The sequence below is a fragment of the Castor canadensis genome, chromosome 6 (assembly GCF_047511655.1).
Source record: "Castor canadensis chromosome 6, mCasCan1.hap1v2, whole genome shotgun sequence".
Lineage (NCBI taxonomy): Eukaryota > Metazoa > Chordata > Mammalia > Rodentia > Castoridae > Castor > Castor canadensis.
In genome coordinates, this window is record NC_133391.1 from 134,680,691 (window position 1) to 134,697,046 (window position 16,356).

Genomic DNA, 16,356 nt, shown 5'->3' on the forward strand with positions numbered 1-16,356 from the left:
ACTGTACCCAATAAATACATACAATTAAAACAATGTTACGCCCATGGCTTATGTGGCCTGATGTCTTTGAGCCCCTTTGCTACCCACACTCTCTGCCATGCCCCAGGAGTCCTGAGGCTCTGAAGAGTGTGGTACAGGCTGCTGACCTGGTACTATCACCCACTTACTGAGAAAATTTATATCCAGAGTCCAACTGAATTGTCTAAAGGTAAAGTTTTCAGAATATACTTATTTGAAGATAAAACAAAATGTTAAGATTCCTGGATGAAAAAGAAGTTAAAAAAAAAAGAAATAGAGTTCTTACTGTTTTTCAAAGACATGAATGAGAAATCATAAACAAACTTGCATTTCTTGCATGATAGAGGACATGCCATATCATACTTAAGATGGCTGTTTTGAGGAAATTCAAGACAGGCCTTTGGAAACCCGGTATTTTAAAATATGAAGCTTTTCTTACCTTCCATAAAATTGCAACCAGAGCCATCAGCAAAAGGATTCCAGCAATTACACTTCCGACTATAACTCCTATTGGTATTTCAGCTTTCTCATTGGGCTTCATTATCATAAGGGGAATCTGTAAGTACATGATTATGATCAAGTTACCTAATTTTAGCACAGAAAAAAAAAAGTGAAGTGTTCCACTCCAATTCTGTAACCCTATAAATCCAGGTCCATAGCTCTACAAAGGTGACATGACTTGATCATGAAGACATTTCTCAAGCACTGTGCAGAACAATTTTTAGAGAAAATCTGTAAAATCCAGGTAAGGAATACAGGTTCTTCTTTTTTTTTTTTTTTTAGTTTCTCCTATTTATTTGCATCAGTATTTCATGGCTATGTCATGTCTGGCAGCATCAGATGTTTTAATTATTATGAAATAGGAACTTCAGTTTCTGTCAGACATTTTCACCATCAAGCAAAAGCCAACTATGGTGGGGAGGGGAGTTGAAGAACACTTATCCCAGCTCCCTTGATATTCAACAACTTGGTATTTAGTTTCTAAAACACTGATTATTCTTAAATCCCATTCACAGTTCATATCAATTGTTGGAAAAGCTGAGAAAGTATTTCAGGGCTCGGGTTGACTTTTCCAGTGATGACCTTGGCCTTGAGGACAAGTGCCTTTTGATGTCCACTTCCTAGCAATCTTTGTGGTGCTGTAATGGAATGATGCCCCCAAAAATTTTAACAGTAACACTTCACATTCTTCTTTTTATTTTTCATTGGGTAAAGATTCTCAAGCATTTCCTTCACAAAATTCTTAATATTAGTAATAAATATTTTAGAAGAAAACAAGGGCACAATACCTAATTGATTTACTGTTAAATTGCAGTGGCAATGAAACTGCTTTTTTGTCATGTAATTTGAGTTGAATAAACAGAAAATTGGCCTTAGTGAGTGTACTTTTCTTCATTTGTGACTTCAAAAGCTAAAATGAAATTGTTCATAAATTTATAAATATAGTTACTATGAATTCATGTAATTCATTGCATACTGGTAGTCAAATGCCTACTCCTCTGTATGCTAGAGTTTCCTAATTTGGGGTCTATGGATCTGTCGTGATCCATGAATACAAAATTTTTGTGTATCAGATTTTTAAGTGGGCCTGGGATTCAAATAGGTAATCACTTGTCTTCCTATGGAGATGTGTCAATTTATTGTTTGGATAAGAAACATTCAAAGTATCTAAATTATTTGGATTAAAAATATTTCATAGACACAAGTAAAAGTTGGCCCCTTATTTATTAGTACTTCTCAGAGAAAAACCAAAAAAATAAAAATCTAATGGGGTTATGAAAAATATTAATTTGAATTTTCAATGAATATGTCTAAGACTGCTTTCTAGAAAACAGACTACAGCATATTGTTTGAACACTAAATTTTTTAAAGTGAGCTCTTAAAAAATCTATAGTAATTTCTCCCTAGGCTAAGTTCAGAGCAGTTCAACTCTGAAGTCTGTGCATTTCCTTTGGCTCTATTTCTTACTTTCCATGCCCAGCCTCTGGAAAGAGGGTGTGGGCTTTCACCGAGGTTTTTAAACGAGACAGGAAAGTGTCCTTTATTGTTTGGAATCATTTTCCCTGGGACAAGAGGGGGACAACAGTGCTGTGAGCTTTCAGACATTGAGAGAGACCCAGAGTTCACCCCACACATTGGCTTTTTAACCATGTCTGCAGGCTGGAGCAGCTGGATGGGGGCCAGTTGCCCAGCTGGCCTTGGGGGCAGTCCTGAGCTGGTTTCCAGCTCTTAACAAAAGCTTTGGGAGGAAAATGCTCAGGGCTCTGCCAGCAGATTAGTAGGGCATGGAAATCCTGCTACATCTAAAAATGACATGTGCTAACCAGAGTTTCAGTGCAAAGGAAAGTTGTCCACGCCAGCCCCTGAAACAGAGAGCCTTTGTTTTCTGTCAAAGTACACTTCTCTGAAGAACCATTTTTTTTTATCGAGGGGAGCATTTATAGTTCTTTTTAATGTAAGATCATGAATGAACATGTCACAAAGTCTAAGTGTCTGATTGTAAGACTCACTATTTATAAAAAAAATTTTAGTAAATACCTTATTAGGCATGCTTCAGCACATATCCTTAAAAATACTCCAAAACACAACTTATGACTTGCATAAGCATGACTTAGATTTTATAGCCTAAGATGCAGATGGTTTTGTATAGGCATACATAGGAGAAAGAAAAAGCTGGCAATACTGGTTTAGGCATGGAGAAGGGTCACCATGGTGTCCCAAATGAGACAGAGCCCTTCTGTTGTGCCTTTCTTTGGATCATCACTTCTAGGAAAGCCAGCTTTGCCAGCATGGGGGGCCTGGAGGAGGGAAAGTGTATCACTGAACTCTGAGCAGCAAACACTCTTGCCAATGCTCAGTGTATTAAACATCAATTCTCAGAGTTTTGGTAAGATACTTCTGCATGCATGTAGGTGAGAAGAATGAGGATGTGCTTTCACAAGTACAATCGCTACTCTAGGTAGGGAGGTGGTCACTCACCGTGACAGTGTTTTCTTCGATCACAAATATCTGAGGGTTATAGGTGTCGATTTCTGCAGCTGCAGTCAGCTGTACTGTCTGGAAAGTTGACTGGAACATAGGGGAAAGAAAATATTTTATCTTAGCAGAACTAAATGCAGAAAACTCAGCAGATTTATGCTTTATTTTCTGGTGGAAAGTCACAAGAGCAAATGACAGTTCTGAAGACTCCCGAATCTTCCTGTGCTCATCAGAAGACACTGGGCAATGTTTAAAACATGCTGATTGTACCCTGCCACTGCAAACTAACTCAGACTCTGGGAGTGACATCCATACATGCGCCAGTGACTCAAACTTGAAAATGCTGGAAAGGAAAATGGTTTCTTAAATGAAGTTTTTAATTTGGGAAACACCATACTTAACATCTTTTGAAACTTTATAAAGCTTGAGGCATGAAAGAAAATCACAAACAGTACTTTTACATCCCTACCTGCCTGAGTCACATGTAACGGAAAGTCAGTATTTATTTATTCTTCATAAATATTTTTATTAGTATATGATAGTTTTACAGTGGGCTTTGTTGGGACATTTTCATATGTATATATGAAATTAGACCCAAGTTTGGTTCATCCCTTACATTATTCTACCTTCTTAAAATAACTTCGACAGGTTTCAATGTTCCATACTCATACATGTATAGAAAGTACCCCAGCCACATTCATCCTCCTTTACCCTCTGCATTTACCCTTCTCCTCCCACTTATGCCCTCCCCTGAACATGATCTAGGAAAACCAATATTTAAAAGAGAATTTCTTTGATATATGTATGTAAAAACACATTATATACATAATCGAACATGTCAAATGAACCCATTATTTTGTATAATTAATATATGCTGATTAACAAAGGAAAAAGTACACTTCAAGTTGATCATGCATGTCAACAGCAGATACCTTGAACCTTTTGTCATGTCACAGCTCATCAGGAATAATTTCAGATTCTCTAATCTACATGCTTCTATCAAATACACTAGTTATGGGGTAAAGATGTAGAAAGGGCATTTATTTTATGTTGATCTTACTAGTAGCCTCCTAATATGAAATGTTTACATGCATTCTTTATGTAATTACAGAGAACCTATTTTTCAATGAAAACGTGATTGATGTGTGTATTTCACTGTTGATGTTAATATTTTCTCTATAAAGCTGATTGTGGGCCTGATGCTTATGGTGAAATAGAATACAAGGCTCAACTCTTAGAGCTGTTTTTACATGTTCTGGCTATTAAGACTCAGTTTTTCTGGTTACTAGGGTACAAGATCCAATATACTCCATGAAGTAATTTGCTAAACTATATCTTGGAGCCAGCAAGAGAAAAGAGAATATATTTCCAAAAAGTGAACAATTTATTTCCTTCCTACTAACTCAGTCTCTGTTTGTTCTTAATTTTCTCAAGATGAAGATTGTATCATAAATTAATCCTGAGAAATGTTAAGTTGACTTGCACTGCTTCAAAAAAAAGGGTGCCAACAGAGAGCAGTATATTAGTGGGCCCTGATAAAGGAAATGAGATGGAGATCCATTTAGATTGGTTCTCCCATGTGGTCTTTGGAATATCCACTGTGTTGTTGAAATATCTGAAATCAAGGTGGTGAGGGGTAAAACACTGGACCTTCGTGAAGGAGGAAGCTGTGGAAGACTTGATGCACAATCATTCTCAAGGCTGTCTCCTCAGTGTAGCCAACATAACTGTGTTGAAGAAAGATAAGTAATGTACTTTCTATAAAGGATAATTATACACTTTCTAAGAAGTCTGCTCCCAGGAATGAAACTGCTGCTTCTGAAAACTACAAAAGGTAGTTTTCAAAAATCTTATGGTTAAAGTGATACAGTTTTAAGCAAACTCAAGAAAAACCAAATGCTTTTTTACAGAGCTGGTGTGACTGTACTTCGATGAGGAAAAGTTTTCCTTCCCAGTTAGTCAGGTTGCTATACAAACATTGTTCCTTAAATTCAAGGAGCCAAGAACCAATTGGTAAAACTAAGCACCAAACTTCAGCAGCTAGAAAGGCGGTACAACCAACAGCATATGTCACGTCTTACAGGACTTAGAATTGTCCTGAAGGCTTTGAAGCACAAGTAACAAGAAAACAAAAGAAAGCAAGCAAAAGGGAAATCCAATTATGTATTTTTTCCTAATCTTTTATTACTCCTTTTGATGTCATGTTTTTATTCAAGAATATTTGACTCCAGGGATAAGTCAGAGGGAGCACATTTCTCTAAGCATACACAAAACTCCGTAGCAGGGGATGGAGATTACAGGAAATCATGAAATGGTGAGAAGCTAGGAAGTAGAGTATTGTTGTAAGCACCTTGAGAAAAAATCCAGTGAAAGCCACATGGGCCCCCAGGAAGTTTCAGACTAATTTTTATTTTGCCACCTAAATCTTTGACAAAACAAAGAGCTGGTTACTCAAGAAGTCCACTTTAAGGAGGCTGGCCTATAATTTTTTTTATGCCAGACTGAAATCCAGCTACCCAAATTCATGCTGAAACTATTACTAGGATAGACTTATAACTCCTATGGGAAGGAAAACACTGACAGTGTTATGGCATGTTCTTTCACTTCTCCTATGGATTGAAATGACTTAAAAGTTGTGTTCTTATTCAGCTCTTTCAGCAGAGGAAGGACAAAACAGGAGAGCAGAGTAGTTACCCACGAAGATGGACCCGTATGCTGGATTGAATCACTGGATGATTTGAGATCAGTCAATCAGCTGAGAACTCAAGGAGATGGAAGACACATGCATCTTGATGTGGGTGTGGTGGAGATGATTGGAAAGAGGGAAATGTGGGGACAAGCAGACACCATTTGTATCCAAGGACAGCAGAAGGTAACCTTGATGCTATTCCTGTAGATGTCTTAGGTTGAGATGGAGTCTAAGAAGCAAATCTTTTCATGAGGCACAGCCAGAGTGGGTGAGCATTGGAAAGAGATGTCAGCATACTGCTTTCCAGAGTATAAATGCTCTGGGTTACTTGGGCCCTGGTGACTAGCCATAACACCATTTCCTCAAAGGGTAAGGACTTCGTTGATGAGCCAAATAAATAAAGCTGGTACTTACTGCAGCAAAAGTCCCATTCCAAACTCTGGTTGTCACATTGATGAAGTACTCTCTTTTTTTGTGAAGGTCTTTCAGCCAGCATGTGACATTCCTACAGGTAACAGTTCTGCAGTTCTTTCAGGTGGGAGTCAATAATAAAAGAAGGGAGTTAGCATGGGTGTAAAAATAAGGCTTACATTTTACAAAGATAGATAAAATCCAGTGCTTGGAAGGATCTAGGGAAACATTTAATCTGATGAGTTATTAGTACTTATAACTGTTTTTCAGGAGACTTTCTGGTACTGTCTCAAGATGTAAAAAGTACACGTTTTGCCTCAGTCATTTCCTGTCTATATATAGCCTAAGGAGATAGTCAGAAGTGTGCTTACTTACTGCACTACTATTTCTGAGATTAAAACGAAAAAATCAACTCATGATTATTAACAAGTTAAGTATCTAGGAGTGCTGGCTCATGCCTGAAATTTCACCTACTCGGGAGGCAGAGATAGGAGGATCACAGTTTAAAGCCAGCATGGGCAAAAAGTTAGCAAAACTCTATTTCAAAAACAAAATACAAACCAGGTATGGGAGTTCATGTCTATAGTTCCAGCTAATCAGGAGGCAGAAGTAAGAGGATTTTTGTCCAAGACCTGCCCCTGGAAAAAATGCAACATGCTATCTGAAACAAAACTAAAGCAAAAAGGCCTGGGGGCATAGCTTAACTGGAAAAGTGCTTGCCTAGCAAGCATGAGGCCCTGAATTCAAATTCCAGTACTGACAAAACAAGCAAACATGAAACAATGTACTGCATAAGAAAATTATTGAACATAAACAACATGTAGTACAATTTAGTCATTAAACCAAATGATAAAGGTGAATTTCTTAGACTAAAAAAATTGATAGTAAAAGAATCAGTGCCTGCCAGGGTTTAGAGAGGAGGAGGGATCAATAGGCAGAGCACAGATTTTTAAGGCAGTGAAACTACTCCCTAAGAAACAGGTCATTTATACATTTGTCAAAATTCATAGTGTAAAAAAACAAAAATGGGAAGATAGAACAGGTCATGTCCAAGGGTGAGTAAAAGTAGGAAGGTGAGGGAAAACAGAGAAGATGAAGAAGGGCTAATATGGTTGACATACTTTATGTGTATGAAAATAGATCAATGAAACCAGTGGAAATGGTTCTAGGAAGGAGCGGGATTTGAGGGAGAATGATGAGGGAGGGTTGAATCTAATTAAGATACATTTTAAGCATGTTTGTAAATGTCACAATGAAACTCCCCTGCAAACTAATATATGCTAAGTAGAGTGTAAAAAATCTGTAATGTGGATTTTTTCAGTGTTAACAGTGAATCCTAACATAAAATATAGAACTTGATGTGTCAAATATAGGATGATGATGTGTCAATGTAGGTTCATCAACTGTAACCAATGCATCACTGTCACTCTGGGTCAGCGTTTTGATAGTGGAGAAGGCCATGAGAATGTAGGGACTCCCTGTATGGAAAATTCCTGTAAATTACACACAATTTTGCTATAAACTGATTAAAAATTAGGCTATTTAAAAATAGTCTATGACACATTGTCCTGTCACAGACCAAAAGATAACATGGCCCTTTTATTTAAAAGCCTACATATATAGCTATATGTGAACTAATGCACATTGGAAAAAACTCTTTTATTCTCATATTTTTCTGTTTCTCTCATTCTTCACAAAATAAAACAACTGCAGTGAAAGAAAGCAAAGAAATGTCAATATTCTGATAGGGGAGAGCTGATGTTTGGTTTAGGGTTTATTGCTTGCTAGATGTCTACTTACTTGAATACTTAATATGTGCCAAGCACCATGCTAGATGCTAGCCCAATCTCTTTCCCAAAGAAGAGAGAGTAGAAGGTAATACAATCTTGAAAAGCAGAGGAGGGAAGCATTCAGCCCTAAGACATTGGTGATTATGTGGAAGGGGAATTCAAGGAGCTTCATCTGTGTAGCACAACCCCAGTTTCCTCACAGCTCTTTGGAATGTTTCCAAAGTGCACAATGCACAAACAGTAGTTTCCCATGTGTCCTTTTGATGCCATGAATGGTGGACATGTATTTTGTTAGTAATGGCATAAGTAATAATTCCAATAACATAACCTTGAGAAGGTACTTTCTAAATCCCAGTTCACACCAGCCATCGCAGGCAAAATAAGAAAACTCTTTGACATCAGCTGATTGGAGAGAAACAAATGCCTTGATTCTGGTAGACAAACACTGATTAGCTGAAAGGCGCTTCACTGATAAACCAGTCCTCACCAGTTCTTTTATTTGCCGGAAATTTTCACTCTTGAAAGACACAGAAGAAAGTCTCTGTCCTATTTTCATTGGATTTATTTCTGCTTTACAACTGATGTCACCTGCCTACAAAGAAGAACACCATGTCAGATTTAGGAAGCAACATGTTTTTTCAACATTCTTTCAGCATGTTGGGAAATCCTACTGTCACATGCCAGGCAGGGAAGGAAGGGGCTGTTAGGCTTCTTTCACTGTGCTTACTGGCCCAAGTTTTTGTTCTTGCTAGGCTAAACCCTGTAGATTTCAAACCTGCTGATGTGAATTGATGAGGCAGGCTAGGTTTTTACAGCCTGTTGTGGTTTAGATGTGGTTTGTCCCCTGAAGTTCACGTTGGATGCTTGGTGCCATGGTGGCAGTGTTGAGAGGGGATGGGACCTTTAAGGGTTGGGGCCTAGTAGGAGGTCTATTGGCTAATTGGTGGGGGGGGGCATATGTTAAAAAGCAATTGTGGAATTCCAGTCCTCTAGTTTCCAATTTGGTGATGTGCTTGTACTCTCTATTTCTCTCTTGCACTCTCACATTCTCCTACCATCTGTACATCACACCTCTTTATAAGGTGGCTAGGGTGATAAAAATAAATAGCTAGGGCTGAGTATTACCCAGTGGAATTCCAGACTGGCTGGTTGACGAATAGCTACTAATTGTGGCTCTGTGGACTTATTAAGCACCCATAGTAGATTCAACCTCTCCTCAGATTTCTCTCCTAACAGGACCCTAGCAAACTCAAATCATCACTTGGGAAAAACAGGGATTTGGGAATAATTTCTGCCATCTGTAAATACCAAGAATCAGATATTTATTTTCCTCTAACAGTATTCTGCTTCTAATATGAAATTAAATGTTAGTTAATTGGCACCCAGTATGAATAGGTGTTATCTTTTGCTTCTCAACTATAAAATGTCAGACACAATTGCCCCAAACTCATGGGTTATTTCCACCTTGAAAGTACACATTATATACACACATACACAAAACACACACACACATGTGTGTTTTGTGTATGTGTGTGTATAGTGAGAGAGAACAAAATTGTATTAGTCTGTTTGAGGGGACTGCAGGAGTATGGGAGGCGGGAGAGATAAAGAAAATGTTAAGGAATAAAAAATATTGAGACAACCCATCTACATATGAACATATTAAAATGACCTGTACTGTAAGTTGTTAAATATTAGGGAAGCATGGAGATAGAGAATGGTAAGTAGTGGGAAGGGAGGGGGTCAATTTGATTAAAGCATGATCTATACATATCTGAAATACCAAGGCAAAACATCTTTGGATTATCAATATACATCTGAAAAATTAAGGAATGGAAGGAAAAATAGGTCTTTTCCAGAGGAGGGGACCAGTCAGAGGGGGTGGGCACAAGGAAAGTGGGAATGAGGGTAAATAAATTTTGTATTCATATCTGAAGATAGAAGAATGAAACCTTTTGAAATAGTTCTAAGAAGGGGGAAAGGGGAGAAGAGGGAGAATGACAAAGGGAGGAAATCTAAATAAGATATATTATAATTTCATATGTAAATATCACAGTATGTTCTCCGATACAGCTATTATATTTCAAAATATAATTTTAAAATATTTTCAAATATTTTAAAAGTAAACATTTTTATAGGCAAATTTGTTATCCTTACCTGGTCTGTGTCCACCCCAGTCAGGTACATTAGTGGGTTTTTTTCTTTGGTGTACTCAGGGATGTGGATGACTACAGATACCATGCTTACTGGAACACTTCCTGTTGTTACCTACACAGGGAAGAAAGAACTCCCCAATCACATGTGATGCCCATGATGCAAGGAAAATGAGCAGTAAGCCCCAGGTTGATGAGGGGAAACTATAAAGTAGTATCAACTGCAACTGACTGGTGGCATGTGTTGGGTAAGGAAGATCTCTCTATGCTTCAGTTTCCCAGCTGTAAAATAAAAATAACCAGAAATTCAGTAGGTATGGGCTGGTCTACCACCTGTTCTCACTGATGGAGTTTCTGTTTTAATTGGCTAGTGCCAACACCCTATTGTTATTAAAAATTTTAAATAGTATCTCTAAGAATAATAAGAGTACTGACCTTACAACTAGTCTTGAAATTAAATTAAATAATTTATATATAACTAAGTGATATATATTTCACCAATACTTATTGAATGTTTTATGAATGTTATCTGCTTTTCCTGTGAGTTGATTCAATATCCTATTAAAGAATGTGGCTACCAAATACCATCCACATTTTATAAATTCCAGTATCTGGATAACAAATTAAGATTTTGTATATTTTTTTTAAAATAATAAAACTACAGGGTAAGCAGTTTTTCAAAGGACTAGTAGGAGATATTAAAAAAGTCATCACTCAAGGTGGTGGGTGACTTTTTATTTTCCAAAGTTTCTGTAAATGTTATACTATAGAAAAGTCACTCTTCCACAACTTAACTGATTACAATCTTTAGATTAATAGTTGCTTGCTCATAGATACTCACAGTCATAGTCTAATGAACTTGACTGAGAATATATGTAGATACTACTTATTGTGAATGTGCAAAACCCATATTTGTACTCTATACAATTGGTGAGCTTCTCAAACAGAAATAGTTTCCCAAAATCAATTTATGTAATGATTTTCCTCTGAGGAAATTTGCCCATAGTAATAGCACTGTAGTGATGCCTTGTCTGTTAATGTTGAACTTTTGTCTTGTCTCTGACACATCACTAAGCACAGAGCCTCAAATTTACATATATATTATCTATCCCAGTGTATCTCAATGTATGGCAACTGTACCAGCATTATCAGTATTGTCACTTGGGAACTTGTTAGAAATGCACATTTTTAGTCTCACACCAGACGTATTTAATCAAAAACTCTGGGGATGAAACCCAGCAACCTGTGTTTTAATAAACCTTCAGATTATATTAATGTGCACTCAAGTTTGAGAATCACTGGTGTATTTCAACTTCATTTTATTTTCTTCTGTTGCCAGACCAATTTTTTTTCTTTCTTCTTCTTTCTGACTTGCTGTAATTACAAGTTTACCAACCTTAAGGGAAAAGATGAATTTTGGACCAATCTCTTCCAAATTGTGCACAATAGAAGGAACATTCTCATTTGAGGAGACTTCATAAAAATTTATGTTGGTGGATCTGTTGGATGACATTTGTAAAGCCAAATTTTTAGTTTTGCTAATGTTCTTGAGTATTAAAATCTTCTATTTAAGTATCTTCTGGCTTACATTACAAGGAAAACGTTTTACTTTAGTTATAAAAGCACAAAATGACTACTTTACATCAACTTTTTAGGTTCTGCATATGAAAGAAAATATGACATTTGTCTTTCTGTGTCTGACAAGAGTCTGGGAAGGATAGAGATGGAAATGCCAGTTTCCTCTACTTTTATCATTATGCCTTCTATGTATGTGCTGAATTATTGCTCTATACTCATCTATATTATAAGAATTTTAAAGTGCTAAATAAAAATGAATGCTTGTTCTGGTCTATGTACCAATGATGTTTTTCAAGGTAAAAAATTCCCTTCCAAACATATCCCTTTATAGTCATTCTGTAGAGATTCTTTGTGTCATATGTCTGCCAGTTGTCATGTTTCTAAAATAAGTACAAAATTATTACTATATAATTGACAGTGGAACTTTTCTCAAAATTGATACTACATTGCCTGGTATTTAACATTGTGGACACTCAGTCCTTGATTAATTAGCAGATTTATAAACCAAAGTTTCCACTTGGTATGGCTCGAACATAATGATGGGGTACCAGGTATTAGTGCCTGCATTATTCATTAGTGGATGAATAATGCACTTTACTAATCCTTCTTCCTATCTGTCTCTAGTTCCAATCCAGCTATAATAGTTTGAAGCTGAATTGAGCTGATCAAATCTGCTTCCACCATAAATGGGACCACGTTTAAGATGGATGACCCAGAAATTTTATTAAGCTAAATCTAGAGGCATTTACCTTGATGTCTTTGCCTGGGAATGCCAACTACTGTCTGCATGTAGAGTAATATAGAGTAATGGTTAGGTCATAGGAACCCCCACAGAACCACTCAGACTGGAATGAAACTGGACATATCCCATATTCTCACTTTGTTCTGGTGCTCTGAGGCTGGACTGAAACCAGGACAGCTTGTTTGGGTTGAGGATGTGGAGAAACAGGTGTCAGGAAATGTACTATGCATGTCTTCTCCATGTATTCCCAATGGACAGTTTATCTTAATTATAGGATGTTGATTCTCTTTCCTAAAAAATTGAACTGGACATTTTCTGAGATATACATTTTTGGGTTTTGTACTGAATCCTCCCCCTCTTTCTTCTTCTCTTCCTCCCTCTCCCTCCCCCTTCTCTCTTTTTGCCTTACAAAAGCTGTTTCTCAAAAGGAAAATATATCATAGGGAAACTCATGTGGGATTTGCCAAAGCTATATATGTGAGGGGAAACAATGATTTGTCAGCCTTACATGGAAAATGGGAAAACTGATTAGGATTTGAAACAGAAAGCCTGACTACGTATATATAAATTATTCTCACTGCCTTCCAGAAGACCCAAACAGGGCCATTTTCTAAACTGATTAATATGTTCTGCTTTTTGAATTTTAAAGAGATCTGACATTTGTCACTAAAGTTACTAAAGTTTTCCCTAAGTTACTAAAATGCTGATCATAAATGTTGATCAATATATTTATAGTTGCAGTTAGCTATACTTAAGGGGGATCCTGTTACAAAAGTAATTCTACTATTACTATTTTCACCCATAATATTTATACAATATAACTAAAAATTTACACAGTTGAAAAATGATCACTAAGGAATATACTCAAGAAATTGAATAGGACTTTTCTCAAAAGTTTGCAAAGATGTTTCATAAAGTTTTTGTTTCACTATTGCTTGTGATGGTTAAATGAACAAAATAAAAATGCGAAACAACCAAATATCTCACTAATATTGGAATAGTTATATAAATTATGATCCATCTAGCAACAGAATAAATTAATGTATGTCCTGAATAAGTGGACTATTACAGGGAGGTAAGGAAGGTTGACCTTTCATTTCATAGAAAATGTTTGGATGTTCTATTACATTTATTGCTTTTCTTTTTAAAAACCTCTGAAGAATTATCTGAGTATAGGATTAGGTGCTATTTTAGCTATTTTAACTTTTATTCTTTATAATATTCCATAGTTAAACTTCACTATATATTTTAAAGAACACTGGACTGTATTAGAATCCAGTCACAAAAATGCAGAGCTAAGATGTCCATTAGTAAATGTGAGGTCCTATTTCAATCTTATATTCATTTCATGTTAAAATATCTGAAAAAAATTGGCCACCACAGGACAGTAGAATCACAAAAAGGCTGTATTAACAAAAAGTGTTTAGGAAAAGAAAGAGTGAGAAGAAAAAAATTCAGGTGATGTGGCAATACTAACCCCTGTGGCTACATTTGTTTTCAATCACTTATTTTTGCAACTGGGAATCCTTTGAAATCATAGTCACTGATTAATTTTTCAGGGATGGGTGGTTTGGGCTATATTTTGTTTGTACTTGTACTTTTGAAACTTGCTTGATACAGAAGCATTTTTCTCATCTTTGCTAATGTGTCTCAAGCTCCAGACAGTGACATATTTTCCTTTTTCTTTTTGCTTAGTGATTTATTGTATGATCGAAATATTCCATGCTTTTAGCAGCTGGGGTGGTGAAGCAGGAGTAAGAGAAGCCTGATTTCATGGGACTTCTTGGGGAAACTCTGCTGCATGTTTTTCAGGGGTCATTGGTTTGTGCAGGGAAGCTGCTCGGTACTTCACCAGGGAGAGGATTCTGGTTACTAGGCTTGGAAGTAGGCAGCCCCTGGGCCCATGCACCTGTATGGCTGCGCTCCAGTGTGTCTGTGTCATGAACCAGCCTGTGAATTAAGCTGCTAACAACCTATTTACACCTGTCCCTTGGAACAATTCAAGATAACAGCAATCTTTTAATCACTGCTCTCAGGTTTACTTGCTTTGGGAAGGGAAGAAAGAGGAATAAAGCATTTCTTCACGAATGACTTCCTTTGGAAAATCCCTCATTTCCTCTTGGTTGGAAGAAAACCCCAATCACTTGCATCAGAAATTTTCCACTCAGAAACTAGACTGGTCTAGTTTCTAGTCATAGTTTCTATGACTCCCTTGAATATGTGTTGACCTCTTAGGTGCAAAGTATGGTGCTGGGGGCTTCCATGTTCCAGGGGATCCACTTCCATGTGAATATTTGTTGACACCTCACATGCACAGTAGGAAGTAGGCAGTGAGTAGAAAGTGCTACAAATTCTCAGGGCTCCTAGAGTCTGTTTCAACATCTTGGGAAGGTTTGCACCTCCACTGAAGATCTACAGGGGAGTTTCCCCATGGCATAGGGCAAAATGTGTTTTTCTGTGTTTCTGGTGCTGTTCTAAGTCAATTAAGCTAAAGAGTTGCTCAAGGTCTTCTTAGGCCACTAATTTGCCTGAGGACTTCTCTTTCAGTTGACAAGGGGGAGACAAATTCTTTAGTTAAGACTGGGCATATAGAGGATTTCTTTATTCATGAGCTAAACGTGTCATAAACAGGAGTGGTAATAGGCTACCCACCTATAACAGGCATCACCTACCTGGTTAAATGAATTTCAGCATCATACAGGAGAGGAATTTTGAGGTTGATCGAATTATCTGCTGTGTTTGCTTCCTTGCTTTCACTAAAAAAAATTAGGAAATTACTTAAAGAGACATATTATAAAAGCCATCCATCATCAATTCATACCTCATTATGATTTACCTGAAGGCTTGGAAATGGACAGATGCCTGATTCCGAGCATTTTGAAGATCAAAGTCAAAGTTAAAAGTAAAAGTCACCTGTATACAAAATTAAAATCCATCAGTCTATGATGCTTTATACCAGGAAAAAATATTCCCCATAAAAGCAAACTCACTTCAATTTGATTCTAAATTTTATATACTTGAAGCTTTAAAATTTGTAAACAATCTTTATTTGTCCACCTTGCTTAGCATGCTTGCTTTAGAACTGGGAGAGCTTACCTTTCAATTGACACATATAAGTTACCCAGTCACATATACTTGTCTGAATCGCAAAGCTTTCAGATGATTTGAAGCTTGCTCACCAGAGGTTAACAAGTGATTTCTGTGACTTTCTACAGCATTTGACCAATGTTGGTCAACACATTCAGACAAAAAGAACTTTCCATGTTGCATGTGTTTTTGGAAAAAAATCCTACTTTTATTAAAAATTTAAAGAAAAACTTCAGTTAAGAAAGTTCTTCTTAGTATGCAGCTGGTTATTTTGTGATGTCTAGCAAATGATGACACCTCTTAAAGACATGTTATGTTGGTAAATTAATGAGTGCTGAGGTTTGGTCAGCAAGGTGTACCTGTTGATTTTTCTTTAAAGCAGGGTAGCCCACGTCACAGGTAACAGACTTCAGTAAAGAACCAACCTGGCATGTTACTTCTGTTCCATCACCCTGAACAAGAGCAAGAAAAAATAATAATCGGTTTGCTTATTGGGTGTATGTACCCACACTGAAAGACAAATAAGGATTTGGACAACAAGATTGGTTCACATTAAAATAGCTTATTGCTATTCAAAGACCTGAAATTCTTAAACTGTCCAAGTGGCTAACATACTGTTTTTATTACTAGCTCTAGAGATATACCTGACAAATGTATCTGGGGGGATTTCCGCCCCCAGAAGGAAATGATAATTCTTATTTTCTAGAACTACAAATAGCTTTAATATAATATTCAGTAATCTTTAGTATATATATTTTTTCTTAATATTTTTGTGAAATATATTTTCAGAGAAGAAAAATCGTATTTTTAAACAACCTACAGAATCTATTTTTAGTTTTCTGTAGTTTGTTTTCTCTTTAAAGAAGTTGCTTAAACACCAAGGTCAGGATTGGTTTAGAATTCTCAATG

The 16,356-nt window shown here is 36.7% G+C and overlaps 1 protein-coding gene across 1 annotated transcript in view; it reads right to left on the bottom strand.

Moving 5' to 3' along the window:
* Itga2 (integrin subunit alpha 2) overlaps positions 1–16,356 on the bottom strand; it is a 102,118-nt gene that overhangs the window by 5,699 nt on the left and 80,063 nt on the right. Inside the window, exons 21-29 of the mRNA XM_074077504.1 lie at positions 15,807–15,899; positions 15,197–15,273; positions 15,033–15,116; positions 11,437–11,539; positions 10,045–10,155; positions 8,375–8,479; positions 6,101–6,214; positions 2,998–3,087; positions 458–574 (exon numbers count right to left, since the gene is read on the bottom strand). Of these exons, the coding sequence (XP_073933605.1) occupies positions 458–574; positions 2,998–3,087; positions 6,101–6,214; positions 8,375–8,479; positions 10,045–10,155; positions 11,437–11,539; positions 15,033–15,116; positions 15,197–15,273; positions 15,807–15,899 (894 nt within the window). The remainder of the gene's footprint in view (positions 1–457; positions 575–2,997; positions 3,088–6,100; positions 6,215–8,374; positions 8,480–10,044; positions 10,156–11,436; positions 11,540–15,032; positions 15,117–15,196; positions 15,274–15,806; positions 15,900–16,356) is intronic.